The sequence below is a fragment of the Lutzomyia longipalpis genome, chromosome 1 (genome assembly GCF_024334085.1).
Source record: "Lutzomyia longipalpis isolate SR_M1_2022 chromosome 1, ASM2433408v1".
In the NCBI taxonomy this organism is placed as follows: Eukaryota; Metazoa; Arthropoda; class Insecta; order Diptera; family Psychodidae; genus Lutzomyia; species Lutzomyia longipalpis.
The window spans coordinates 34,237,997-34,265,501 of record NC_074707.1 but is presented as its reverse complement, the minus strand read 5'-3'; the positions used below and the strand labels follow the sequence as shown (position 1 = coordinate 34,265,501).

General features: G+C 34.8%; 5 protein-coding genes across 5 annotated transcripts; 1 reads left to right on the top strand and 4 right to left on the bottom strand.

Moving 5' to 3' along the window:
- Window positions 1-243: 243 nt before the first annotated feature.
- On the bottom strand, window positions 244-10,181 carry LOC129789336 (hematopoietically-expressed homeobox protein HHEX). The gene is made up of 3 exons (XM_055826152.1): window positions 9,712-10,181; window positions 585-787; window positions 244-489 (listed from the first exon to the last, which is right to left on the bottom strand). The coding sequence occupies exons 1-3, from the start codon at window positions 10,070-10,072 to the stop codon at window positions 244-246; spliced, it is 810 nt and encodes a 269-aa protein (XP_055682127.1). The 5' UTR covers window positions 10,073-10,181.
- On the bottom strand, window positions 2,243-3,528 carry LOC129786199 (uncharacterized). The gene is made up of 3 exons (XM_055821045.1): window positions 3,389-3,528; window positions 3,040-3,291; window positions 2,243-2,889 (listed from the first exon to the last, which is right to left on the bottom strand). The coding sequence occupies exons 1-3, from the start codon at window positions 3,449-3,451 to the stop codon at window positions 2,305-2,307; spliced, it is 900 nt and encodes a 299-aa protein (XP_055677020.1). The 5' UTR covers window positions 3,452-3,528; the 3' UTR covers window positions 2,243-2,304.
- Window positions 10,182-10,879: 698 nt separating the features above from the next.
- Window positions 10,880-13,177, bottom strand: LOC129789290 (uncharacterized). The gene is made up of 6 exons (XM_055826022.1): window positions 13,114-13,177; window positions 12,698-13,030; window positions 12,234-12,596; window positions 11,909-12,017; window positions 11,200-11,851; window positions 10,880-11,137 (listed from the first exon to the last, which is right to left on the bottom strand). Exons 1-6 carry the CDS (start codon window positions 13,175-13,177, stop codon window positions 10,880-10,882), a joined length of 1,779 nt encoding a protein of 592 aa, XP_055681997.1.
- Window positions 13,178-13,862: 685 nt separating this feature from the next.
- LOC129789214 (uncharacterized) lies at window positions 13,863-24,763 on the bottom strand. The gene is made up of 5 exons (XM_055825896.1): window positions 24,727-24,763; window positions 22,356-22,538; window positions 15,643-15,751; window positions 14,932-15,583; window positions 13,863-14,210 (listed from the first exon to the last, which is right to left on the bottom strand). The coding sequence occupies exons 1-5, from the start codon at window positions 24,761-24,763 to the stop codon at window positions 13,863-13,865; spliced, it is 1,329 nt and encodes a 442-aa protein (XP_055681871.1).
- On the top strand, window positions 19,196-22,196 carry LOC129786153 (doublesex- and mab-3-related transcription factor A2). The gene is made up of 4 exons (XM_055821001.1): window positions 19,196-19,379; window positions 20,727-20,922; window positions 21,321-21,508; window positions 21,622-22,196. The coding sequence occupies exons 1-4, from the start codon at window positions 19,203-19,205 to the stop codon at window positions 21,802-21,804; spliced, it is 744 nt and encodes a 247-aa protein (XP_055676976.1). The 5' UTR covers window positions 19,196-19,202; the 3' UTR covers window positions 21,805-22,196.
- Window positions 24,764-27,505: the final 2,742 nt, after the last annotated feature.

Below are 27,505 nucleotides of genomic sequence, written 5' to 3'. Positions count from 1 at the left end.
GAATCAGAAGAAAAGCTTCCAAATAGTGCTCATAGAGATGACGTAAATACGTATAAATTGCGCTACATTCATTCCAGAGGTCAGAGTGACTAAGCTCCTCTTTTGTGATTTATTGGATTTATTGGTTTTTCAGGTGTACAGAGAATTAAAAAAAAACAACGTTCTATTTAATAATACTGATACAATTAGGTATTCAGAACTAATTGAATCTTATTCTAAAAGATGGTTGATGATTAGGTGAAGCTATGAGACATTTATGGGTGAATTGGATTCATCGTAGGGATCATCTTCATCGGATGATGTTTCATTTTGCTGCATTTTGGAACTTGAATTGTTAGATTTAGTGTGAGGTCCTGCCAAGTTGAGTGGTGGAGTTGCATTGTCATCTGAATGCGTATCAGATGGTCCTGTTGTGGGGGAGTCCATATTTGTGGCTCCATTGTTGGATCTTCTCCATTTAGCACGTCGATTTTGAAACCAAGTTTTGACCTTTTGGGGAAAGAAGAAATTTTTTTATAACTATTTTTGATCCTTTAGGAAAAGGATTAGTCCTTTTAGCTCTTCCTAAATTTTCTTTTTTATACCTGCCGATCACTCAGCTTGAGTTGCATTGCTAAATGTCTCCTGTCTTCAGGTGAGAGGTACTTGTGATTGGAGAATCTTCGTTCGAGACTCTGTGTCTGCTGCGGTGTAAAACGTACTTGTCCACCTTTTCTCTTTGACCCACAAGGTGGGAGTAAATAGCCGCCATAGGGATGCGGATAGAATGGCCAGAGGCGTGGCGATGCTGAAGAAGAAGAAAAAAAAGAAAACAAATAAGAAATCAATTGGCAGGTAAACATGTGAAAATTCCACGTAAAAAAAATGTTAGGAGGTTAAAATCCACTCATGCTATCGCAAAAGTACCTAATAATTTAAGACCATTATTATGCGGTGTAGGCTATCGGGGCGAGAGCAATTAATTTTCCGGCAAATCACATTTTATCTTTCAATTAAATTGCCATATTATTGGGTCGGTGGCATTTTTACTTGAAGTGGGCCCCCATCTAAAAGGCATTTCACCCGCTCCCACAAGAGTGAAGGATCCGACAAAAAGTTCCTCAATTCATACCACAAATATCGCGTGAGATAAGGAGAAAAATGGCCCAGTGGTGATACCGTGTCGGCAAAATGAATTTATTGGACTAGCAGCCATACAATATTGAACCGGAGGATCAGCAATATAACACTCCTAAATTGAGGGAATGATCGATTTGATTGATTATCAGATTTACAACACCCTTAAGAACGACTCATAGCACTACAAATAGAAATACTCGCGCTTTCACAACTCTCGCGCGAGAATTTTGCCTTCTCTTCAGCAGAGTATACCTACAAATAGAAAAAATCCACACAATCGCGATAATGCAGCTGAACAAATTGCCAAAAAATATTCCATATCAAATGAGGAGAGATCTCACGTGATTTCGCTTTGATGCGGCAGAAAGTGCGCGTAGATACTTTTCTGCACAGCCCATATCAAACCACGCACCTCAAATTGGGTAACAACATGCAACGTTTGCGATAAATCAGAGTTCTTTATGTATTTAGTGATTAACACGCTTTTTCACTTCTTCCAAATAGCCAAATATTTTGTCCCCTTCCTCAATCACAGTGATAGTCCATCATGAGGTGTACTGATAAGTTCATTCCACATTATCTGCTCTAGGTCTAGCTTACTGCCTCTGATACGACGAGACTTTGAGGAATATTTAGAATTTATTAATTTTCTTTTCAAATGTGAATCTTTATTATTTTACTTTGAATTATTTATTCAAAATCAAGTCTAGTAGAGATTTTCAGAAAGTTTTCTTTTTTGGGAAATCTGTATTTAAGAAAATTTTGTAGGTATGTGAAAGCTCAAGAGCTTGAATTTTTAATTGATATTTATGTAAGTTTCTAATTGGAAAAATGAATCGACTTTGCATTACACGACAAAATGCAATACATGATGTAAATGGGGGCGCCTGGTACTTACGTAAAATGAAGTCTGTCTGTTTGTAGCAAGTGCACTGATCGCTTAGTAGGACGGCCAAACTGCGTCGAAAGCTCCGAAAAAGAGTGTTTAAATCAGGCTGGATTTAGACCCAACAAGTCTATCGACGTTCTCGGAGTTCATTTTCGAAATTAGAACAAACGAAGCAGAAAGAAGACGATAAGTAACCATAACGAAAAAACGGTGAGTATTAGATTAATTGTAAGTTTATTTCATTTTAAAACAAGGTGGTACAAAAGATTTATTTATTTTTGTTAAAAAATTTGTCTTCATATAGCATCTTCCATTATATCAGACAACTCCACAAATAGTCTCCTCCTAACAGGACGTCGATGGTACGTACTGCTCTCTGAAACTGATGATCCGTACTGGTTAGTGGTCTTCTCTTGGACATTGTATCCAATCTCTTCGCTGTTGTGTTCACTGGGATCTTGGTCGACCTCCATAAGTTCCTCTTCATCCTGAACATTTGACTGGCTTTCCTCGTATGCAGAAGATTCCCAGGCAGGTAGAAAGTCTGAAGTTGATGTGATTACCGTGGCACGACAAACTTTATTCAAATGACGCTTGAGGTTGAAGAACTTATACAAAAGTTCACAATCCCTCTTTGATCGTTCTGCTTGAATGCAAATTGCCTTGTTGCACATCGGACATGTAACTCTTGCAGAAACTTTATAATAGTTCTCCGCAATTTCAGCCTTTGTTACGACGTCTTTCCGCTTCATTTTAGTGTGAATAAAGTGATTGGCTTTGCTGATCAAGATTTCTTCTTCTTTCCTGGTTAGAGTTGAATTTGCCAGCAAGAACATCTTTTCATGTTCAGGTGCTAATGTATTTGATTTAGGTGAAGATACCTAGAACGATAAGAAATTACATTTAGTACTTTACAGGTATTGCATCGGCATTTGAAGCATTAATTTAATATAGCTAGACAAAGCAACAGGACTGTGTCGTATCGACTTATTATAAAAACTTGTATAAAAGAAATAAAACTAAAAAATTACCTTCTGGCCGACTTTTTCGATTCTGCTAAATTTGCCGATCCGTTTTCTCAGAACATCAATATTGTCGTTAACGTAAGTGGTGATTTTCCTTGCTACATGATACATTCCTATAGGTAGTCCGATTGTGGCCATGTCAGCGTCAGTCATACTGGCTATAGAATCCAAATAGGTGTAACTGTGTTCCTTATACAGACACACTAGTTCATAGGGCAATGTATAACCAACCGCTTCCTCCATTTGTTCGATAAGCCACTGAAAATAGAAATATACACAAACAATTAAATTTTGATCATAGTTTTGTTATTTATTTTAAGGTACGTTGAATCTATAATATTGAACATTGCCTTACCTCCCACCTTTGTGCACAACGCCATTCTCGAAGCTCTTTGTTGTCCTCCAAGCTCACATTCATGTTTACTATTACACACTGTGTTCTTCTTGTTGGAAAATATTGGTATTACTCTGATCTGCGTCCGACTCCTTACTTGCTTACTTGAACAGACTGAATCACTTTGGAAAAATATATCGCTCCGATGTTGGTTTGGCTCCTTTGACCTCTTAACTTGAACTGACTCTACTGCCGAATGAACACTTGATTTTATAGGTGCCTTTTCTTATTTGAAAAGGGTTTTTAAATATCCCGAAATATCTTCTAGAAAGTTCTAAAAGGGTATAATAATTAAAAAAGGTTTAAATGAATTATAATGACCTTTAAGGTACCGTCATTAACAAACCTAATACAGGTAGATTTAATGCTCATACCTTTTTGCATTTGACCCTCTTTTAAGTAGTTCTTTTGGGGATTATCCGGATTATCGACAAGTAGGTATTTTTTTTTTAAATATTATAACAAAACTAATATGGATTTTGTATACAGGTATGAATAGAGGCGCCAAGTTGTTAAATTAAAAAGAAGTAAAATCTTACTACTTACTACTTACATTTTATTACGAACAAATAGGAAAATTATTAACTGAATGAAGCACCGACGTAAATACTCATTTTCTTTGTAAAATGATTTTTTAAATGATTGCCAAAAATTATTTTCGAAAAAATAAAAAGAATAATAGAATTGTCATTTTTTTAAAGAAAATTAGTTATAAAAATATATAAAACAAAACAAGAATTTCTGAAAAGTAAAGCATTATGCTCTTTTTCAAATCATTTTCCCTTCAAATGGCTTTTCATTTAGCTCCCTTCTTTTGTACGTTTGATTGATAAAAGGGTGTCAGTGGCAATTTATGTGATGATCATGGAAGATGACAACGATGGTTAGGAAAACACGGCTCCCGAACATTTTTCCTCCTTCACCCCACCCTTGAGGACACAGAGGGGGTGCAAAATGGGAAAGGGGGAGGAAAGGTAAATAATTTCAGCGTAATCTCAGCTACTGGACGTAATTGATGACTTCCATCGAGTTGCGTTCTTATCGATTAGGTGATTGAGTATCGAATGATGGTGTTCAATTAGATGTTTGATTTTTTCTATTCGACATTTATTGATGTTTTCTACGTCCAAAAAATTTAATTTAGTTCAAAGTTTAATTACACTATCACTCCGTTTCGTTTCAATTGCACAAACATTTAGTTCATTGCCCATAAATCAATTTTATGTGAGGTTGACTCAAGTATATGATTTTTCTTCTGTGTATTTACCTTTTAATTTTTTTGAACAACAGTTTGAATCATTGGATTTCTTTTTAAAAATCTCTCTTTGCTATGTATAATTTTAATGTAAAGAATTGAGCTTGAGATGCTGAATTTTAAACCACTTTCATTAAAATTTTAAGAAAAAATCTTAAAACTTTGAAAAGTAAATCATAATTGTTTCAATTTTCATGTTTTTTTTTAAATCCTCTTTGGACTCATAATTTAAGCCGCAAGATTCATTGCCACCCACCCTTTACTTCCTATTACAAAATGGCAAATAATCATGAAATTATATAACATATTAGCTACCTATATTAATTGTCTCTCTATGTGTACTCAATACATAAATATGTATCTACTTGGATGAGTGTGTCAACGTGAACACAATTTGATCATCATTTACTCAAACTCAAAAATTCCTCCGCAAAAGGTGTAGATGGGCACACCACCAAAATCTATAAAAACTGTGCATCTGTGCTTGCTCCTCAACTTTCGAATATGGTCAATGACAGCCTCTTGAAGGGAGTGGTCCCCGTCCAATTAAAATCCAGTAGAGTTACACCGATTTTCAAGGGTGGAGCTAAGAATTGTTTCTCGAATTACAGACCCATCAGCGTCTTGCCGGTAATGTCAAAAATCCTTGAAGGTGTCGTTGCGGAGCAATTGACTGATTTCCTGCAAGCCAACTCCATCCTGTCGAATTCCCAGTATGGCTTTCGGCCTCGTAGCTCCACGGAGTCGGCGGTGTTCGACTTGGTGTCTGGCATCCAGGCTGCGCGTGATGTGAGCCATAGTGCGGTAGCAGTCTTCATCGATGTGAAAAAGGCGTTTGACGCCGTCGAGCATGCATGCCTATTGAGGAGACTGGCGGAGTACGGCGTTGTCGGGCGTCCGAGGGACTGGGTAAAAGATTACCTCAATCTCCGAACCCAGATAATCTCCCACGAGGGCACAACATCCGGTGAGGCGGTCTGCGGAGCCGGTGTGCCCCAGGGGAGTAGGCTGGGCCCCATACTCTTTACGTTGTTCATCAACGATCTGGAGGCACAGAACTTGACTGCCCGGGTGTACATGTACGCTGACGATGTGTGCCTTATGTATTGTGGGGAGGACATACAGTACCTTGCTGATTGTGCCAATTCGGACCTCTCAAAGCTCTCATCATGGGCCACTCGAAGGAAGATTACGGTCAATACAGAAAAAACAAAGGTCATGGTGTTCGGTGGGCGGACTGCGCTGCCGCCAGTATTGTTGGATGGGATGAGGCTTGAGGAGGTTTCGAGCTTCCGCTACCTGGGAATTATCATTGACAACCGGCTGGAGTTTGGGGAGCATGTGAGGGCACTCATCTCTCGCTTGGCATCGGTTAGTGGTGCCATCAGACGCAATATGAACAACAGTGTCAGCCAGGCAACGAGAAGATCAGTGTACCACGCCATGTGTCACTCCCTCCTTGCATATGGGGCGCTGATCTGGGGCCCATGTGGAAGTGCTGATCTTATCAGTGGACTGCAGAGGGCACAGAATAAGGCTCTCAAGGCAATTTATCAGCTTGACTGTAGGACTAGCACAACATATTTATATAATCACCTTAACATTAACAACGTAGATCAAATCATAAAATTCAAACAGATCATGCACATATACAAAATTCATTATAAACTCACTCACTCAAACCAGCACCTAGAAATTAACGAAAACAAGAAAAACACAAGAAACATAGAAACAATCAAAAACATAAAGCCTAACACAACAAAACATGGAACAAAATCAGTAAAATTTTCTGCAATTAACACATACAACAACACACTTTCTTTAAATAACAAATTAAAAAATATACATAATGAAAACAAATTTAAGCAAGTTGTAAATGAAATAATCCGTGCACAATGAATGTCCCTTTTCTTCTTTTTTGTCCATGATTGATCTCCTGTTTGCTGCTTTCTTTGTTAGTTTTAATCTTATAATTTTGTTAAAAAAAAAATCAGTGTATAGTCCGCTATATGTATTACCTTTATACTCAGGGCATATTTTTAAATAAATAAATAAATACCTGATAGCATAAAGCGATAAAGAGGGGTATAACAGTTAATTTACACGGTGGTAAGATACTGAAGAAGTGGCCAAAATGTGTGTTTATTGGCTCGAACAAAATTGATTTTTGTGTTGAAAATTTAATATTTTGTCAACTCATACGAATTATTGACGAGATTTATTTTGTGTCTCAAAGGGGATTTACAATCACGGACAGACAACGCGATATTAAAGACATTCAATGTACGATTTGAGGGAATTTTTGGCTACCCAGATAATTAATTTTTGGCTGATAAGTAATTGAGCTTCCATTTTATACATTATGTATGTATGTGTAATATATAGGTAATAATTACCACATTACTTTTTTTGGGAAAATTCCTATTTTCTTAAAAGAAAAAAAATTTATAGAACAATATCCTTGAAAATTTTTAAAAGAATTTTTCTAAGGATAAGGTTGGGTAAAGTTTAGGATGCAGAAAGCTTCGAAATGAATAGACTCTGTTGCTCTATTTTCCTTTAATTTTAATTAATCATCTTCGACAGCATCTAAAGGTTTAGAAATAAGGTTTTTTAATGTATTAAAAGGTTTTTTTTTCTTTGGAAATTGCCTCATAGCTTAGAAGCCGCATAAATTAACTATTCTAGCATAGATCAGCTTTTCCTAAATCTCAACATAAACTCATCAAGTGTGTCAATTCGTGAAGTATTTCACAATTAAATCATCACCTTTCGAAACATGCACATCAATTGCAAGGATAGATAGTACGTTGGCGCCATTAGGGATCAATTTAGGCGTTGATATCATACCTAATATTTTCGTATGAAGAATACACCTTTTTTCCAACACAAAAAATACCAATCACTCATCGAGCAATGATAAATAATTGGAATTTGATTTTCTTTCTCGTTGCTCACCCTTCAGAGGATTACTTTCTCATTCATTCGCTCCAAACAAAAAAAAAATTGATCACAATCCGCGCAATATGGAGTGCAAATAACGTTGAACAGTGCACATAAAATGGATATGATTGTATATTTATGTGCGAAATAAAGTGTAACAAAAATTTGGCGATGAGGGAATTATGAGTAATATTTCAGTGATTATATCAGTGTCCAAAAAATATTTTTATCACCTTTAATAAGCCTCTTGATTACACACACAAAGTGCGCGGACTTGAATGATGTCTATTTAGAGAAAATCTTCCAATAAAGTTATTTATTGAAGTAGGGGCTCTCGTTTTTTTGCCGATCAAAAGAAACCGCCCGTTCGATGACTTCATATTCTTGATCACCCCAAATTCCATATTCTTGCGACTGCCGTCGCCCTGAATTATTGCTGCTGCTCTAAGAGAAAATTCCTCACAAAACCGCAAAAAATAAATCCACAAAAGGAGTCGCCCTTTTGCGTGCTGGGAAAATGGGTTCACCCTGTGGTGCTCTAGCGCACTTAATCAGTGCGCAAATGATGGAATTCGAAGCGAAAAACAGGCAATTTAGATACCTAATCCACGTATGCTTTTCCACGCTGATAGCGATTTCCTAATTAATTGAAAGGAGGATTTATACACACCTTCGCCCGCGGAGTGAGTGGCTCAAATATTCTGCTAATCACATTCGAATGAGTTCGTCAAAAAATTAATTGCATTTTTATCTATCGCTTAATTACACCACTTGCCTCTCGAGGTCCCGCATATCCCCTCAAAAAAAATCATTGCAACTTTGGACAGACTCAAACGTTCGCAAGTGGAGATTTTTGATTTTTATTTTTTTTTTCGTGATAACAAATTGAAATCAATTGATTTAACACGAAAATACCTTATTTCACAGAGCACGATCATCTAATTCTACCCCCTTAATCTGTACTCACACGTATGATAAAGGAATTATCATCGCCATGACGTTGTTTAATTTATATTTTAGTCATGTGGATGGGTTTTTTAAAGCACTAATCCATTGTCTTTGAGTCTTTTCAACGAGGAAATATTTTCTTTGATTAATTGGAAAGGTTTTCTTTATAATTTTGAGACACTCACACCTTTTTCTAGGAAATGAAAGGAGTGAAAAAACGTTGAATTCTGTTTTTAATTTAAATTTAAATTTTAAAAGTATTTAATTTTAGGTATGTTTTGTTCTTTCACGAATTTTGGGTCCACATCTAATATTGGGTATTGAAAATAATGGTAAACCATGAAAAAGTATGGTCACGAATTTTGTTTAATGAAAAGCATATAAGTTTTTCCAAAGTCGATTTTGGGAACCTAAGACTTAGCAGGTTAAACTGAAAGTTGTTTTATTTCTCACTTTTTAATTATTTTAATTTATTAAATACAGAAAAAAAATTTAAATGCAAATTATCTTCAAAAGTTGTTTTTCAGATTTAAAAAAAAAATTAAGAATTTCAGGCGTTGTTAAAACGATTTTGAACTATGTATTTAAATCCTGCGGGAACTTAAAAAGCAGTAATAAAAAAAGAAAAAGGAAAATTTTATTTTTTAAAACGGAATTTTTAATTTGAATAAAATTAAATCTTTTATAAGGATGATATCAAATAATAAAAAAAAATCACATAAAATTTTATTAGATTTTTCAGTTAGTTTTGAAACTTTTGCTGAATTTTCGTATGATTTGGTCAATTTATTTTTGAATAAATTTTTTTTGTACAATTGACTCTTTAATGACTCTTTTTAATTAAATGAAGGAAAATTTTAATATTTTTTTTTACAAATTATAAAATCCCAAACTTTCGGAAAACCTTGTAATCAAAATACTCTATATTCTCTATAACATTTAACTTTTACATTTCACTTGGCTTCCATAAAAAAGCCGGAAGGAGGTACGATTAAGATTATCGTTTGCAAATAGCCTCATATACTAGAGAATATTGCGCAATTCTGCGGGATTTTCGTGATAAATCTTGAAGCATTTTTCTCTGTACGATTCAGTTCTTCCTGAATCAATATTAAAAAAAAATCTCTTTGAAACTAACCTTTATGGAGTGCATTCGCATAATGTTCCAGGTATGCCGCTGCCGGTGAGAAAGGTGGTGGGATTCCCAGTGGGATGGGAAAGCACAAATTTGGCGTCTTTTGCAGATCAAGCATTTGCGGATAGATCGGTGTGGGCTTTCGCGGGGACTCACGTCCCGATTGAAGGCTATTCGAGGACGATACTGTGGCAGCTGATTGATCAGAAGGAGGCGTCGCGGTGCGATTGCTCGAACTAGCCTCAGTTTCACTGCTCTTGATCACAGTGCTGGGTGGTTGGCGCTGTGTTGCCATTTGATTCTCAGTTTGTTGATGTAGAATATCGTCAATCCGAAATGAAGATTTGCGTTTCGATGAGCCCATAGCATAAAATAAATTTAATCTATCGCGTCTTCTAATGTTCCTTCACGCGGATTCGCAGTTACATTTGATGAACACACACTGTTAAAACTCACGGGGCCCTCGATGTGCTTTCGATGGGGTCTAAATCGTAACTAAAGGCTTTATCAATTGGTAGAGGCCACATATAGGAGGCTTAAGGCATGAGTTTGTATCAGGAAAAAAATATATACTTTTCCCTGATAAAGTCATGATAAAAGACTCAAATGGATTTCATATTCGGGCTTTAATGGGCTGCGTTTGACGTTTTATTCCTCTTTTTCACCCAAAAAAAACACACAATAAATTGCTTGAAATTCAATTGTATTTACCACCTACGCTAATTTGTGAAATACATTAAATATTATATTTAAATATTTGTCAATATTTTTTTAAAGGAAAATTAGGAAAATCATTATAAAGGAAAAAAAGAAAATAATATGCAATACCTCTGCTTTACGAGCTTTCAAGAAGGCATTATTGTCGACCTACATAGTGAAGCTTTAATAAAAAGCTCAAACTAACACAATTGCTTACCTTGTCAGAAGCTTCCTAATAAAAGCTAAGGTTGAGTAATTTTCCATCGCACAATTTAATTTGATTAAAAGCTCTTAAGCTCGGTTAATCTATCCTCTAATTAGCCGATTCATTCTATCCAATAGAAGCGTTTCACCCGCAAATCTAATCTTTGAAGATAAGATTAATTTAATTCTGCCATTGATTGGTGCTTCTTCAAAGAGTGCCAGGCTAGCTCACAAAAGAACACAATAGTTGCTAGAGCCAATCCCACAGCTAAGAGAAAAAGTGGTCCAGAAATGTGATCAACTTGAGGCTTGTTATGCCAGGATTATCTCGATAACCCGCACTAAGTTGATGCATTCCGAGTTGAACTTTGACATTGAAGTACTTTTCGGTGATTCTTCGCTCCCAATAATCCCAGAGCCCGTGTTGAAGAACCTCCTGGACGTGCTTATTAAAGTAATCCATCAATGGCCATCCTGGCACAGGGATAAGACAGGTCCACAGGAAATATATATCCTCCTTTGTCATCTAAAAATAAACATAAGAGGGAAAATCAAAAGATTTTTCAACATTAAAAGTAGTCTCATTACGTCGAAATAACTCATCGAAGGTTCGGTGATATAAGAACCAAAAGCATATTCTCCATAATTCAGCCTTTCGATTGCGAATCCGTATGTCCTTGAAAAGGACAATTTTTGGAACTCATCGTAGCTTTTGATTTCGAAATTCTTCACAATTGTCTTGTACATGGGCTCTTCAGCTCCCACAATTTGATAAATCCACGCATCCGACGGGGCTCCCCATTTAACATCACTATCAGCGAATTGTTGATTTGAATCAATTGAATCTTCGTACTTGGGCACTGTGAGGACACTTGCAAGTCCTCCGCTGTAAGAATTGACCACGACGAGACTCGAAAGGATAAAGGTTGCAAGAAGAAGCCTGACAGATGACCACCTCGAGGTTTCAGGGGCAGCTTGTTGAAGATAAATCGATGAAATTCTCAACGCTACAAGGCCAAAAGTCGTCCTGGCGGTATGTCCTGGAGTTTTCAGGACTTTCTTTTCAATGAAATAATATATGACGACGTCAATGATAACAGTTAGAAAGATTGCTATCCAGACTTTCCACGAAAAAGGAAGTGTGGGTGTTAGGGAAGGTGGAAGGATCTGTGCTCCTGGAACAAGAAATCTTACAGATGATTGTGCGATTGTGAATGAATATTCCATCTCGTGGTAGTACCTGAATTAAATTGTTAAATTAAAAAAAATATATTAAAATATTCTTTGGAAATCTTACCACATTGATAGGCAACCAACGGCAAAATCAACTTCTTTCTGATAAATACTCCCGAGGAGTCCATCAGATGATCCATTCTCATACAATTCACCCCAACAGTCATGCTCAACTATACGAAGAAATGTTTTTAAATAAAGAAATAATGTAAAAATTAAATTTTCTCAGTGAAAATGAACCTAGGCTACCAGGCGCCTCCATTACTAATACATATTTTCTTTGTAAATTCGATGGAGACGTTTTGGTTTGATGAAAAAATATTTATTTATCATAAAGAAAAAAATAGTTAATTTTAATTAATTAATTTGAATTAATGAAAAAATCTTACATCGTTTCATTTTCATTGTAAAATTCCTTAAGCGGCTGAACTCAAACATCATTATAGCTTCAGTTCCATCCATGTAAAGAGTTTTTAATTCATTTGTTTCGAATTCATCGACATTTCCTTGCCCTGGAGGTACATTGTCTATTATCATATAAGGAGGGTAGGTCAGTGTTGCCGATGGGATGTCCTTTCCCTGCATATTCTTCAATTTATCAGGAAAAAAATCCACAATTGCGGATTTATTTTCTTGCAGGTAACCCAAAATGATTCCTTCTTCATTATCGTGATTACTGACGAATTTTTGAGTTATTAATTCAAAGCCATCAATTTCCTTGGAACGTCTTACAATCAAATGTGATGGGAAAACTAGAAAATAAATTCAAAAATTATTTTCTGGCGTATTCTAATTATTAAGAATAATTAACTTTTAATAGCATCATTGTGGAGAATTTTTTCTGTAATTAGACCATCCTGGTCATCGAGGAGAAATATAAAATATTTATCTCTTTGACGTTGAACTGCTTTCTCAGTAACTTGATATTTTAATTCAATAAATTCCACTACTCTTGTTGATGCCACAATAAATCCTTGACATCCCAACTCACTGACCGAAAGGATTTTTTCCTCTAGTCTTTCTTCTTCAAAAGGATTTTCCACAGAAATCCACAAAACTGGAGGAAAAGATTCAGCGGATTTGAAGAAAATCTCCAATTCATCAGAATATTCTCGCAAAAGTAAACTCGATGGCTTTTCATCCACAACAATTGCAATGGAGCTCAATTCCAAGAAATATTGAGGGACTGCATATATTGGAAAAAGATTATTGCGTTGTAGAATATTTGTTTGGTTAAAGAAAATTGATTGAGTTTTCCAATACACCCACCGATTTGATTAAAGAGAGAAATAATGGAAATATTTACAATGACGCCACCCGCTAAAATATCCATTTATAAAATTTTCTCAGATTTTTCAGGCGAAGAAAATGAAAAGAAAATCTTACACTTTTAACTTTTTTTTTCTGTCACAATATTTAGTGTATCAAGAAGCTTATTTGTAAAGTTTCTACTGCGAGAATATTGGATGAGATGGATTTTTATACCACATGGAAAATTGTTTACTTACTCAATGACTTACTTTGGCCTCGTCCATATGAATTCCTAATGTATTTTCTGTTGAAACGATTGAAACAATTACAAACTGTTGATTTTCAAATCTTTTTTTCATTATAAAAGAAACCCTTTTTACATAAGACAAATACCCGACTGTAAAAGGAAATTATGTGGGTGTAAAAATTCAGAGAATATAAAAAAACTAAGTTAGTTTAAACTGTGTTAGTTGAGTATTTTATTTGTTCTAATTATTGATTCAATATCTACAAATTATTTATTTAAGCCTTTCCTGTAATTTTCATTCAATGCAAACCTTCATCAGGTCCTAATTTGTATACTTCAAAAACTGTAAAATCATTTTTTAATTGAAATCCTCAAGAAAAGCTCAATTTATATAATTTCCACAAGTTTTAAATATTGTTAAAAACTCTTAAGCACTGCTATCCTACCCCTGTTAGCCGATTAATTCTATCCAATAGGCTACGTTAATCCTGAAAATTGAATCTTTCTCTTGCAGCTTAGATTAATTTAATTCTGCCTTTTTGTACTTCTTTAAAGAGTAGCTGACTAGCTCACAAATGAATACGATAGTTGCCAGAGTGAGACCCACGGCCAAGAGAAAAAGTGGTCCAGAGATGTGATCAACTTTGAGGCTTGTTATGCCAGGATTAGGTCTATTTCCGGTACTAAGTCGATGCATTGCGAGTTGAACTTTGAGATTAAAGTATTTTTCAGTGGTTCTCCGTTCCCAGTAATCATAGAGGCCGTGCTGGAGGACCTCCTGGATGTGCTTATTGAAGTAATCCATTAATGGGTATCCCTTCACGGAGATGGCGGTAGTCCACAAGAAATATATATCCTCCTTTGTCATCTAAAAATAAACATAAGAGGGAAAATCGCAGTGAGTGCGGCTCAGAGTGCAGTGAGTGCGCCCTGAGGTGAGTCCTAAGGTGTATGACAGGTCTGGAGGGATCGCAGTGAGTGCGGCATGGAGAGCAGAGAGTGCTCTCTTATAAAGGGATCTTTTGCCTGCAGTGATTGCGGCTATAGTTGATCGCCCTTAGTTCTTATTTTGAGGCTATTGAGAAAATATTTTTTATTTGCAGCATGCTTTGAACTCAACGATTTGTCTCCATAGTTAATTATTTTTTTTTTTTTTTTGAATTTTAGCTTTGTCTCACTTAATTATCATTGTCTTATAGAAGTTTTTTCTCAATTAACTTTTTCTTCATCCTTTGCAAATCTCTTTTTCAATTAACCTGTAAGTCCTTAAAATTGGTCTCAATTTTAAATTTCTTTTCTTAGATGTTGAAAAGTTTCTTTTACTGTACACACACTTAAAAAGGAATATGAATGTAAACTTCCAGACTGCTCAATAAATGAATTTAAAACTCCTCCTTTGTCATCTAAAATAGGTACAAAAAAACTAAATTTAAGCCTAGGCTTTAGTAAAAGATTTACTTAAACGATCTCAAATGATTAAAAAATTTAAATTACTACTAAAAGGATTTAGCTCAAAGATGGCAATAAATTAGCCAAAGCATCGCTAAAGAGAGCAAAGAATGTTCTTCTTGATTCAAATTTTTTCTTACATCAAAAAGTTCCATCGCAGGCTCCGTAATATACGGACCAAAAGCATATTCTCCAAAATTGAGCCTCTCAATGCCATATGCAAAAGTCCCTGTAAAAGACAATCTTCGAAATTCATCGTAGCTTTTGATCTCAAAATTATTCACAACTGTCTTGAACATAGGTTCTTCAGCTTCAACAATAGCATATATCCACACATCCGACGGTGCTCCCCATTTCAATCCACTATCAGCAAATTCTTGATTTGTATCGATTGATTTTTCATACTTGGGCACTGTGAGGACACTTGCTAGTCCTCCGCTGTAGGAATTAACCACGACTAGACTCGAAAGGAGGAAAGTTGCAATGAGAATTCTCATAGATGACCATCTTGAGGTTTCTGGAGCAGCTTGTTGAAGATAAATTGAACTAATTTTTAGTGCAACAAGGCCGAAGGTCGTTTTGGCGGTATGTCCTGGAGTTTTCAGGACATTCTTCTCAACAAAATAATATACAACGACATCAAGGATAACAGTTAGAGAGATTGCTAACCAGACCTTCCATGAAAAAGGTAAAATAGGAGTAATGGATGGTGGAAGGACCTGTGCTGCGGGCACAATAAATAATACAGAGGATTTTGCGATTGTGAATGAGATATCCATTTGGTGGTAAAACCTGTAAATTAAAAAATAATAGCTTTTGCCAATGTAACACATCTTCCTTACAGGACCTACCATGTGGATAAGCAACCTATGGCAAAATCGATTTCCTTCTGATAAACGCTTCCGAGTAGTCCATCAGACGATCCATTCTCATACAATGCACCCCAAAAATCAGTTTCAACTGTGTTGAAAATATTTTTAAATTATACAAATATGTCCTTGTTGCCTGAAAACCGTTAAAATGAAGAAATAAAAGAAAACTTACATCGTTTAATTTTCATTGTTAAATTCCTTAAACGGCTAAACTCAAACAACGTGTTCGCCTCAGTTCCATCCATATAAAGAGTTTTCAATTCATCTCTTTCAAATTCATCGACATTTCCTTCCCCTGGCAAGGTATGCTCAATGAACATGTAAGGTATGTAAGTAATTGTTCCCATTGGCATATTCTTTCCTTGAAGATTCTTTAATTTATCTGGAAATAATTCATCATTTAAAGGCGAAGACTTATTTTCTTGCAAATAATCTAAAATGATCCCTTCTTCATTGTTTTCATTGCTGACGAATTTTTGCGTTATTAATTCAAAGCCATCAACTTCTTTGGAACGTCTTACAATCAAATGCGATGGGAAAACTAGAAAAGATTTCAATTTAGAAAATATTTTCGGTTTTAAAGACAATAAAATTATTTTACGTTTCATAGCACTATGATGGAGGATTTCTTCTGTGATTGAACCGTTGTGATCATCAAGAAGAAAGACCAAATACTTATCTCGTGTACGTTGAAGAGTTTTTTCAAGAAGTTCGTATTTCAATTCAATAAATTTTAAAACTTTTGTTGATGCAACAATAAATCCTTGACATCCCAACTCGGTAGTCGCAAAAATTTTCTCCTCTAATCTGTCTTCGTCAAAAGGATTTTCCACGGAAATCCAAAAAACCGGCGGAAAAGATTCAGCAAATTTGAAGAAAATTTCCAATTCATCGGAATATTCTCGCAAAAGTAAACTCGATGGCTTTTCATCCACAACAATTGCAATGGAGCTCAATTCCAAGAAATATTGAGGGACTGCATATGAGGAAAAAAATATTGCGTTGTAGAATATTTGTTTGGATAAAGAAAATTGATTGAGTTTTCCAATAAACCCACCGATTTGATTAAAGAGAGAAATAATGGAAATATTTACAATGACGCCACCCGCTAAAATATCCATTTATAAAATTTTCTCAGATTTTTCAGGGGAAGTAAATGAAAAGAAAATCTCACACTTTTAACTTTTTTTTTCGAGTTTTGCCACAATATTTTGTGTATCAAGAAGGTAAAAGTTTCCACTATGTGGGAATAATATGTGAGATGGATTTTTATACCACATGGAAAATTGTTTACTTACTCAATGACTTTCTTTGCGTCTCCCATATGAATTCTTAATGTATTTTCTGTTGAAACAATTACAAAATGTTGATATTTCATCGCTTTTTCATGAACAAGTCCAAACATTAGCCGCTTTATAGAGCGATCAGGCAATTTTGAATTTTCAATTAATAAAGAGAATTTCTCAATTTTCTCTTTTCATTTTCTACGCAAATGCAGTGTCTCATTGCGCGAAGAAAATTTACATTTCATCCGAACAAAAGATATTTTGCCTTTCATGTTCTTTTACAGAGCAAAAGGGAATAAATAATAATAGCGAATAATGGAGCTGGTGTGAAAATTAGCCATTTAAACTACAATTAGCAATTTAGTTCATGTCAGAAGTGCGGAAAATCTCTTAAAATTCCATCAATCATATAATGGGAAATCTGAGGCAAAGGGAAGAAAATCTTGTGACGGAATTTTGTGATGAAAGACACATTTTGTGAAAGCCACACACGCAGTAAAGGAATCTCGTATCACAGATGATTTTACACACTTGTAGCGTCTCCTGTCTCGGAAGCCGCCTCATCTTGCAATCGTCATCCCTGTGATGTTGCCTAATGGCATCTCCAAAGCATTAGGTATACATGCAAAACGCAAAAGCAACTCAATATAGAAAGTGAAATGGTGTAAATAAATAAATAAATCTATGTGCAGAAAAGGGTTGGTCAATACTGAATTTTTATGATTTTTTTATATCTGCAAGATTTTTTTTGAAAATTATTGTTTTAATTAATTCTTAAAATATCTTTATTTTATGCTTTTAAAAATACTATTAAAAATTAAACAGAATTTCATAAAAAAGAATTAAACGTGTGTCTTGCGTTTTGTTTTGATATTCCCCTTTCCCTTTTGAGTTAAAATAATGATCACATACTGGGGTAAATAAGGTTGATTTTCTACTCTCGTAATCGAATAATTACTATTAAATGCCTCTTGATAACAAAATGATTTCAATTGATTGAATTAATTAATTTTTGATTAAATGATTGTGAAAATTGATAGTTTTTTTTTGAAAGTCTGAGAAATTTTCTACAAAATGCTCAAGCACCATCAAATACTGATTTCGAAGGATTTTTTACAAATTGGTTAAATGAATCTTTTTCCTTCCTCACAAAGAATTTTCTATGAATTTAATTCTCTTCTTTCAAAGAAAAATCCTTTATCAAATTTAATTTAGTCGAAAAGAAAATTTTTATTATTAAACCATATTGATCCTGTTCACCCTTGAAAATTACACCCAAAATGATCCAAAAGATCTTTCCCTAATTTTCAGAGAAATAACAAAATATGGGAAATGATCGAGTTATTCTTGGAGGTCGTGCACTCGAGACAGAGAGAGTGTGAGGAAAAGTGATTGAAGAATATTTTCATTGAGTATCAGGTTAACTACAGCGTGATATATTTTTGGATAATCACACCCCAAAAGCAATGCGTAATAGACACCCATTTTCATCTCTGCAAGTGCATGAATGTGGCAAAGCGATTGCTCTCGCATTTGGACAATTGAGACAAGAGTTTATTTATTTTCTGGGGGAAAGCGATCGATAGTTGAGGGAATATTGCGGCTTGTATCTTGGGCTAAAAGAAAATGAAGAAAAAAATCCAATGTGTTTGTTTATTTTGGTGGCGTTTTTACGCTGTGTAGTCGGCTCATCGAGACTGAAGCCATTAGCCACCATCAAAATATCACTTTGTGTGGTTTCCTCCGTGAAATCGACAAATATCAAATTTCCATCTGGTGCAAATCAATGCTTGTAGCACATTATGAAAATTCCCAAAGAGACATCCAAAAGGGGGTGTGTTCAGGAATAGCAGCAACGCACTGTCTTCCCCGTAATCTATAAAAGTTAGATTGTCTTTGGCCAGAGATAAGGCAATCTGTTGCGAGGATTGGACGATGTGTGCTTCAACGCACTGTGGGTGAGCTTCGCTATGGCCACGCCCTGGAGGAAAATTCACTGCGCACAAGGGGAAAAATCCATCTGGATGATCCCGCAGCGAGGGGAGACATTTTGTTACCAAGCAGCAGCATCACTGCCATTAAATCCCGCAAAAATCCATGTAACCGTCTCACGCGTGTATCTTATCCCCACACAGCATCTGTGCGGACACAAAAGAGGCTCTCTCGAGGATGGACTGAGACACATCGCATTTAGTTGCCAGAGTGGCTCGAGTGGTAATTTCTTTGTGGCGGGAATCTTGTGGCCAAATTGCAATGCCAAGTGGCAAGAATGCCAAGTTGCTCAATCCTCGAGTGCCAAAGTGTGCCCGTTGCCGGAATCACGGGGTTATTTCGGGGCTCAGAGGTCACAAGAAGCAGTGTACCTATCGGAACTGTCGGTGTGCTAAGTGTGAGCTCATACACGAGCGCCAGAGAATTATGGCAGCTCAGGTGCATTCACTTTTGAAGCTTAATTTTCTTAGCAAAATTTTCTTTCATTTGAAAATTATATACAGTGGTGTGAAAAATAACAGCAATTATTTTCTGTGAGAGTTTTCTTTTCTTATTTTCAGACAGAAGTGAAAAAGTTCTTCAAAATTACATTTTTTTTTTAATTAAAAAAATGAGTTTCTCTTTTTCACTAAATTATTCAAAAATCTTCTTGTTTTCATAAGAAACTTTTACTAATAAATTGTCTGATGGAGCTATTATTTTTCTCAGCACTATATTCGTCCAAAGCGGATTTAGGCAAAAGAACAATTTTTGTTATGATTCTTCAAAGAGCTTGAAATTCTATCTGGAAAATTTAATTTATAAGAAAAAGAATTAAGACTTGAAGAACTTAAAAAAAAAGAAAGTGAAAATCAAATACAATCAATTCTTTTTCTTTTCATTTATTTCTAAAAACGTGAACTTTTCCTCATTTTATCGTTTTATATCCGCTATAGGATAATTTTATTATCGCTTTTCAGCTTAATTAAAGGAAAATAAAACAAAGTTTAATTAAGGCTAATTAAATAATTAACCATTAAAAATATCGCGAAAATGCTACGAATAGTTCTTTTAAAGAATACCCAATGTAATTGTGTTTACATCCTGACTTTTTTCAGATCCTTACTAAAAGTTTCAGAAATAAAAAAAAAATGATTTAGAAAAATCTTCTTTTAATTAAACAAAAATTGATTTTTATCTTCATTAGAACTTTACTTAGAATTCGTAAGGCTATTTTATTTCACCCTTCAGCACTAACATTTCTTAGCCAAATAAACTACTCTGTGATGCATTAAAAAGTCAAGTGTCACAACATATTGAAAGAATTAAAGCATAAATGAAGCAAGAACTCCTTGTTTGCTAAAGAAATCAAAGAATCCCTTTTGCAGTGTGAGGGATGCTTGTTGACTCATGAAATAAGATCCTAATCGAATTTATCAATTCATCGCGTTCATCTCCCCACAAAATTTCATTTGATACCCCCCAAATCACTCCTGTGATATTTTTCCATTACGAGATGTACAAACAAGAAAACTAACACTGCAATCTTGCGGTAGCTTTTCCTGCTTCCTCACACCCTTTTTTTCCTCTTTGGACAAAACCTCGGAAATATTTTCATCCCCCTAATCTCGTTTCACATTCAACTCTACACAAAGTCACTTGCGAGGATTGTGTTAAATTGCTAGAATAAACACACCACTCGAGGGCAGTTTTAGTGTTTGTCTTTGGTTTCATCCCCCGTGTGGTCTATGGATGAAAATTGCACTGAGAATATTAATAGGTGGCGTTTCCTCGGCAATTTTTCAGGTTGCCCTGAAGCGTCAGCAAGCAGTTGAAGATGCCATCGCCCTGCGTTTGGCTTCCAATGAAACGGGAACACCTCTCGATGCTCTGCCACCGGGAAAGATATTTGGGATGAATGTTACAGAGCCAAGGATGACTCCCCCATCGAAAGATGCGGAAATGTCGGCAAAAGTTGAGGAAGTTTCCTCCAAATCCAATAGTAAGTAAATAATTTGAGTAATTTTTTGATATAATGAACCACTGCATTGAAATAGTTTCATTCATTCCCTTTATAAAGAGAAAACTAGACAACCAGGCGTCTCCATCTCGAAATGTAGAAAATTTTGAGTAACAATGGAGGCGCCAGGTATAGAATGATTGCATATTTTTTCAAACTAGAAATGCTAAATACAATCAGACTTAAATTTAAAATTAATATGAATACTGTTACATATACAGTGGAGTCGCCAAGTTAGTACCAGGCGTCTCCATCACAAAATATTCATAAGTTTTTGTCAAAGTATGTGTTTTATTCAAATTCTTAAATAATTAAATAAAAAATATTTTAATATATTCTAATTAAATGAAAGATTTATTAAAAAAATATTTTTTTTCCAGCTTCTCCAGTTCCTAATTCCAGTAGTAGTTCTGTTTCGCAAAATGCCATTGATATGTTGGCGCAGCTTTTCCCCCATCGAAAGAGATCAGTCCTTGAATTAGTCCTTAAGAGATGTGATCTTGATCTCCTGAAGGCAATTGAACAGTGTGGCTCAACAGTTCCAAGTGCATTCAAACCACCTACAACAGTAGCCAATCAAGTAAAAGTTAAAATTTATTTTATTCTTCACTTTGTTGAGGTTTTTCAAAGCTATTAAAATATTTTCAGCACACCCTTCAATCACCCCCTGTGCAGATACAGTCATCATCTCTGCAGCATCAACAGCAACAACCCTCATCGGGGGCACTTCCACCTCAGCCACACTACACACCGCTCATTGCCTACCCAAAGTGGCTGTTCCCAATCTCGGGAATTCCTGTTCATCTACCCAACTTAGCGCCGCGATGCACGCTTCCCAACTGCCCCATGTGTCTCCATATTTGAATGCCACAATCGAGACCATCAGAGACTGCCGAGACGGCGCACCAGCCGCTGCCAAAGATAGCGGGAGGATGAAAGAAAAAAATGTGTTTTGGCTCTAAATACCCACCAATATGTTTTAAGAATTGTTTATGAGACACACTGCTAAATCGCGGAAATTTAACAAAATTCAGGAATGTAGGTTAATTGCGTCCTGTGAAGCTCGTGTACACGTTTTTCTGCTACTGTTACATAAAGAACATGCGCGATACTCGCGGACTTTACAATTATACAAATCTTCGACTATGCGCTACTTAATTCCTTTTGATCCTCATTTTAGTCAGTAATCAAAATGCGATTTTGCAAAGATTGCCAAAAAAAATTTCTCTTGTATTTGCGTATTGCGCTAAACATTAATTTATACGGTGTAGTAAATATTTACTAAAGAACATACGTTGAGATCTAATGCAAAATATTAGCTCAATCACTTAGAATCTAAAAGTTATTAAATGAAAATTTGCATTTTCACTTGTTAATTTTCATCATCGTAAATGTAAATAATTTTTTTTTCTCACTAAATTTTCCTCTGACAATGTCAAGGTCATAGAATGAGAATAATTTACGAAGAGAATACAAGAGAACAGAGAGAGAGGAAGAAGTTGTTATTTTTTTGGTGACGATACCTAAATTCCTTTTCTTCTTATCAGTTTCAGAAATTCTAGTACATATTTGTCTTTCTCCCAAAAAGCCGAGATTTCCTGAAAATTGTACGCAATTGTGGAGTTTAATAAAATAATTTTATCTCAAAAATAATGCTCAGCAAACATTTTTTTAATCCGGCAATTTCAACAAGAGAGTTGTAAAGAGATTATTGCATTTTCCTATCGTATTTTTGGACTCATTTTGAAGTCTGTAGTATTTTATTAGAACAGTAGGAGAATTCTAGGAATTAAGAAAATTATTTTGTATAGTAAAAAAAATTATAGACGTGTTCTTATATAACGAACAAATTTTCTTGATTTTTTTTGTCAAAAAATTCTGTAAAGTTTAAAGATGTTTTAAAAATATAGTCAGATATTTTTAAAAATCAACGTTATCAGCCGATATTTTTGTTTAATTTCGTTAGTATAAATTTATAAAATCAGCAAGAAGACAAGAATTTAGTTAGAATGATAAAATCTAATCTCTTATATTTTTCCTATAATAAATTCTGCCTGAGAAATTGAAAAGAAAGAAGAAATTGATTACAATTTATCAAGGGTGAAAGTTCATAAAGGATGTCATGCACAATACAAGGGTGAAGTACCTAATTGAAGGAAACGCAGAAAACAATTTTAACCCACCCAGTCTTGTAGGGAATCAAAAAAGGATAAAGAATCGCCAAAAATATTCACCATTTTCCACTGGGGTCACAACGAAAAAAGGCAATAAAGTTTTGTAAAAATTCAAAAAAAATTGACCGCCATTCGCCATTTTGTTCATTTCAATGCATGAAGCATATGTTTCAATGCTTCGTCAATATGAGCTTGTCGATGAGAGTTTGACATTTCATTTTTTTTTGGGAGAAAATAAAAAAAATTGCGTATTTTTTAGTTTAATTATCGTGGTAAATGTGTTTTACGTGTTGATTGAGTGATTTTTATATCTGAATACCTGAAAAAAGAATTCCCGCACAGCCTGTGACCGTCTCAGCGAGCACATCATTGGTCGTGGAAAAGGTCTTGGGAAAGGTGGTGCCAAGAAACATCGTAAGGTTTTGCGTGACATCATCCAGGGAATCACAAAACCAGCAATCCATCGTCTTGTCCGTCGTGGTGGTGTGAAATGCAAAGGATTCCAGCGCAGAGGATCTCTCAATTCGTGAAAAAGCCATCTTCAAGACGATCCACGACCAATGTTTTTGGATTGCTTTGTTTTGTAACGAGAGATGTGCTCGCTGAGACGGTCACAAACTGTGCGGGAATTCATCCTTCAGGTATTCAGATATAAAAATCACTCTTGAACAACACGTAAAACACATTTACCACGATAATTAAATTAAAAAATACGCGATTTTTTTTATTTTCTCCCAAAAAAAATGAATGAAATGTCAAACTCTCATAGACAAGCTCATGACGAAGCATTGAAACATATGATTCATGCATTGAAATGAACAAAATGGCGAATGGCGGTCAATTTTTTTTGAATTTTTACAAAACTTTATTGCCTTTTTTCGTTGTGACCCCAGTGGAAAATGGTGAATATTTTTGGCGATTCTTTATCCTTTTTTGATTCCCTACAAGACTGGGTGGGTTAAAATTGTTTTCTGCGTTTCCTTCAATTAGGTACTTCGCCCTTGTATTGTGCATGACATCCTTTTACCACTAAGCATATAGTGATGCAATAGATAGAGCTTTTTACAGACAGTCATTTAAAATTACGTATAAATTTGCTAAGTAATAAAATGAGTCATTAAAATAAAATAGACAAAATAGAAGAAAGCAAGACTTTAAAATCATGCGATATTTTTTGCGAGTGTCTTTGTAAGAGATGAAAAGCGCGAGATGAAAAGCTGAATTTGCTGCATTCGTCAAAAGACGCATTCTAAGCTAAAATGTATTTCATGGCCGACAAATGATTGGAAATATTGAAAATGATGACATTTTAACTGTTTAACGATGCTCCCACAATTTGACTCCACGTACCCCCATTTTATTTATTATTATTACATTCTACTGAACTCTTTTCACACGCGCCTTTTCATTTGCATTTCTCTTGGCAATCGCCCTCACGAAGTGTGTGAGAGATCTCGTGAGATGATGTTTTAAAATTGTTTGAAGATTATCCACCGAGAGAATTACAAGTGTTATTTTTAGTTTGAAATTATTAATTGTACAACTGCAGTGTAATGAGGTTCAAGTGCGTTCAAGCACTAAACAACGTTTTTTTTTTTTCTCAATCTCTTACGCGCCTCTGCCGTTGATTGGCCTATGTGCGAGAGCATCGCATGTCAACAGCATCGATCGTTGTGCATACGTGACAGAGATCACCTTTTTTTCGGGGGAGGCCAGAATGAGATCGAGTAGATGTGGGAAAAAATAAAATGAAATTTATTAGTTGAGGAAAAGAAGTTGTCCTTCAAATTCAACGTGCAGAGGTAGAAAGAATGGTCAGGCAAGATGAGAAGTGACTAATTTTTATAAAAGAAATTTTAAGAAAATTGCATCATGCATTTTTTTTTCAGTGTAACGACTCATTCAACACATTCAAAAGGTCTTATTGGGAAGTTATTAGTGTGTGTCGTTCGAGAGTTATGCGAGCTGTGAGCCAAAACGACTAAACGCACATAAACATCACTAAACACTGGAATCATCGCCTGACTAAATATTGTGTATGTGTTGTACATAAAAGTGTGTTAAATAGCATATTAACAGATGATTCTAGAATAATCCAAACTTTTTGTTCCTTTCACTTTTAATATCATGTGTGTTTGAGAATCTTCGAGAATTTCCACGTCTGATAAATTAATTCCACGATTACATAGACTCCAAAAGAACGATAAGAACGTTTCTTTAAACAGTTTTATATTTTTTCTTTAGTTCTGTTACATCACAATTTCTGTATTATTTTAATGTACCTAATAAAAAGTTTTAAATTTTCTTTTGCTTTTTTATTTATTATGCTACAATAAAATTAATCAAGCGGAAAATGCATTAATTTTAATCAGAAGTTTAAAATAATTAATAAAATGATTTCTATTTTGCTGTCTTAACGACTTTTTTAATCTTTATTAGTCGTTGTTCTTAAACTAGACAGAAATAGAATAATTTCTGAAATATTTTAAGGTAAAATTAAATTTATTTGTTAAATTATATAAAACTAATTTCTATTTTATTTTATTAAAAAAATATTTTTTTACTTATTTTATAGATCGGTTTTATATAGTTTGAGTTGATAGTTTTTAAGCTTATTGTTTTTCTTCGCCATGTAAAAATCTCAAAAAGAAAAGAACTGTTGAATTATGAGCCTGGAAAATTAAGAAAAATCGAAACGTTGCTGAAAAGTGTTTAAGACGAATTGAGATTTTTTTTGTAACAAGAAAATTAGAAATTGAATAACTTCAGACCTTGAACTTAAATCTCGACTCACGTGAGTGTGTACATAAAACCGCAACTAAGGCCTTTGCTTATGAATTTCTGTTGTAATTCAGTCTATTTTAGACATTTTTGTTCAGAAAAGTAATTTAATTGCTTTCAGTTCATTGAAAGAATAAGTCAAGCCCTTTTCAAATTCATCCATTCAACTACCTAATTATAAAATTTTTTTAAGAAGTTTTTTCTCATACAAAAAAAAAAAACAAACCAACAGGATACATAATTTTAATTTTATTACATTGTAGTTACTAAGCAAAGAAAGAGATTTAGCTAAATCTTAATAACAACTTACACATCACATCGTTCATAAGTGACTTGAAAAACTTCTTAATGTCAATTACCATTAACGATGCTAAAAAGAGTAGTAATTTCTCGAGAAAAGGTAAATTGGCGTAAACAACGAAATGGGAATGAGATGTTACAAAAGAAATTAGAAAATGTGAGATGCGGGTGTTTTTAGGGAAAATTCCGCATGAGTGTTGATCTATTTTGAAGATGAGTAGCCGTTCTATTTTTCACTTAATTTCTCCGATGAGGAAATAATTGCCTGAGAAACAGAGCAGAAGACGTGTGGTGGAAGAACAATGAAGAATCTCTGCCACACCTAATAAAACGCGCGTCTTTTTGGAGTCCCACTTGGAGGTTACGCGAAGATTTCTGACAAAAAAAAAAGAAGTGGAGCTCATGTACATTAAAATGAGAGTACATAGAAAGTACGGGCGCCTCTAAATTGCAGCTTATCAGCTTTTTTTTTTTTTCATAAAAGCATTATGAGAAGAAAGAGTTTTGCTTTGTGAACTTTTAATTGAAGGACTTGAAGAAATAAGTTCACAAGTAGTATTCAACTTACATTATTGTAGCTTAGTCCACGTTTTTCCACAGAAATCGAATGACCTTATCAGTATAGGTATTGAGTCGTACTATATAATACTCATATGTAGATTATATATCTACTGAAGCAAATGAAAATATTATTTCATAATTCTCTTAATTTATTTCACGTAATGTTATGAAATATCTAAACAAAAACGATCTCAAAAATATTCTTATAGATTCCTTATTGCTCTGTTGATTGCTTCTCTTTCTCTCTCTCTATCTTTCCCAAATGAACTAATTTGAAAAGGTAGCATGGAAAATCACGTGCAAATGAATCGTGATTGGTTTCAAGCTCTTTTATTTTGCAAACAAACGAGAAAATTGCCCGCGATGACGTCAAAAGTGTTGGAGAAATTGCGGGATTTATCTGGGATTGTTTGCTTGCAATGAACTCCCTCAACCTATTGAAATGCATCTCTGCGGGTAATCGTTTGTGGACGTGACAGAAGCAACGCATCTCCGTAAGGCAAATTACTCCGAAGGCGGCATTGCGTGAGCTTTGGACACTGCTGGCTCATGTGAATTTTGTAAATAAAATAATTTGTTTTGTTAATTCTTCTCCCAACTCTTCAGAGTCTCTAATAACATGAAAAGTAATGTGTTTTGAAGATGAAAATAAAAAATCTTTGATGGGCTTTTGCAAATTTCATGTTTTTTCTTTTCTACCGAGCAATCTGGTGTAAGCTTGCTTAGCCACATTGGCACGTGGTTTTTCT

Coding starts and splice junctions, on each gene's coding strand:
- LOC129786199 (XM_055821045.1), bottom strand. CDS start 3,451: ATGAATGTGAGCTTGGAGGACAACAAAGAGCTTCGAGAATGGCGTTGT. Junction 3,292..3,388: donor GTTGTGCACAAAGGTGGGAG/GTAAGGCAATGT, acceptor TTCTATTTTCAG/TGGCTTATCGAACAAATGGA. Junction 2,890..3,039: donor TCGAAAAAGTCGGCCAGAAG/GTAATTTTTTAG, acceptor TTATCGTTCTAG/GTATCTTCACCTAAATCAAA.
- LOC129789336 (XM_055826152.1), bottom strand. CDS start 10,072: ATGGGCTCATCGAAACGCAAATCTTCATTTCGGATTGACGATATTCTA. Junction 788..9,711: donor TGCGAATGCACTCCATAAAG/GTTAGTTTCAAA, acceptor CTTCTTCTTCAG/CATCGCCACGCCTCTGGCCA. Junction 490..584: donor TCAAGCTGAGTGATCGGCAG/GTATAAAAAAGA, acceptor TTTCCCCAAAAG/GTCAAAACTTGGTTTCAAAA.
- LOC129789290 (XM_055826022.1), bottom strand. CDS start 13,177: ATGGATATTTTAGCGGGTGGCGTCATTGTAAATATTTCCATTATTTCT. Junction 11,852..11,908: donor GTTGGTTGCCTATCAATGTG/GTAAGATTTCCA, acceptor AATTTAATTCAG/GTACTACCACGAGATGGAAT. Junction 11,138..11,199: donor CTTCGATGAGTTATTTCGAC/GTAATGAGACTA, acceptor GTTTATTTTTAG/ATGACAAAGGAGGATATATA.
- LOC129786153 (XM_055821001.1), top strand. CDS start 19,203: ATGCCAAGTGGCAAGAATGCCAAGTTGCTCAATCCTCGAGTGCCAAAG. Junction 20,923..21,320: donor AGTTTCCTCCAAATCCAATA/GTAAGTAAATAA, acceptor TTTTTTTTCCAG/CTTCTCCAGTTCCTAATTCC. Junction 21,509..21,621: donor CATTCAAACCACCTACAACA/GTAGCCAATCAA, acceptor GTGCAGATACAG/TCATCATCTCTGCAGCATCA.
- LOC129789214 (XM_055825896.1), bottom strand. CDS start 24,763: ATGCTCTCGCACATAGGCCAATCAACGGCAGAGGCGC. Junction 15,752..22,355: donor CATTGTCAGAGGAAAATTTA/GTGAGAAAAAAA, acceptor TTTTCAACACAG/TTGAAACTGATTTTTGGGGT. Junction 14,211..14,931: donor CTGCGATGGAACTTTTTGAT/GTAAGAAAAAAT, acceptor GTTTATTTTTAG/ATGACAAAGGAGGATATATA.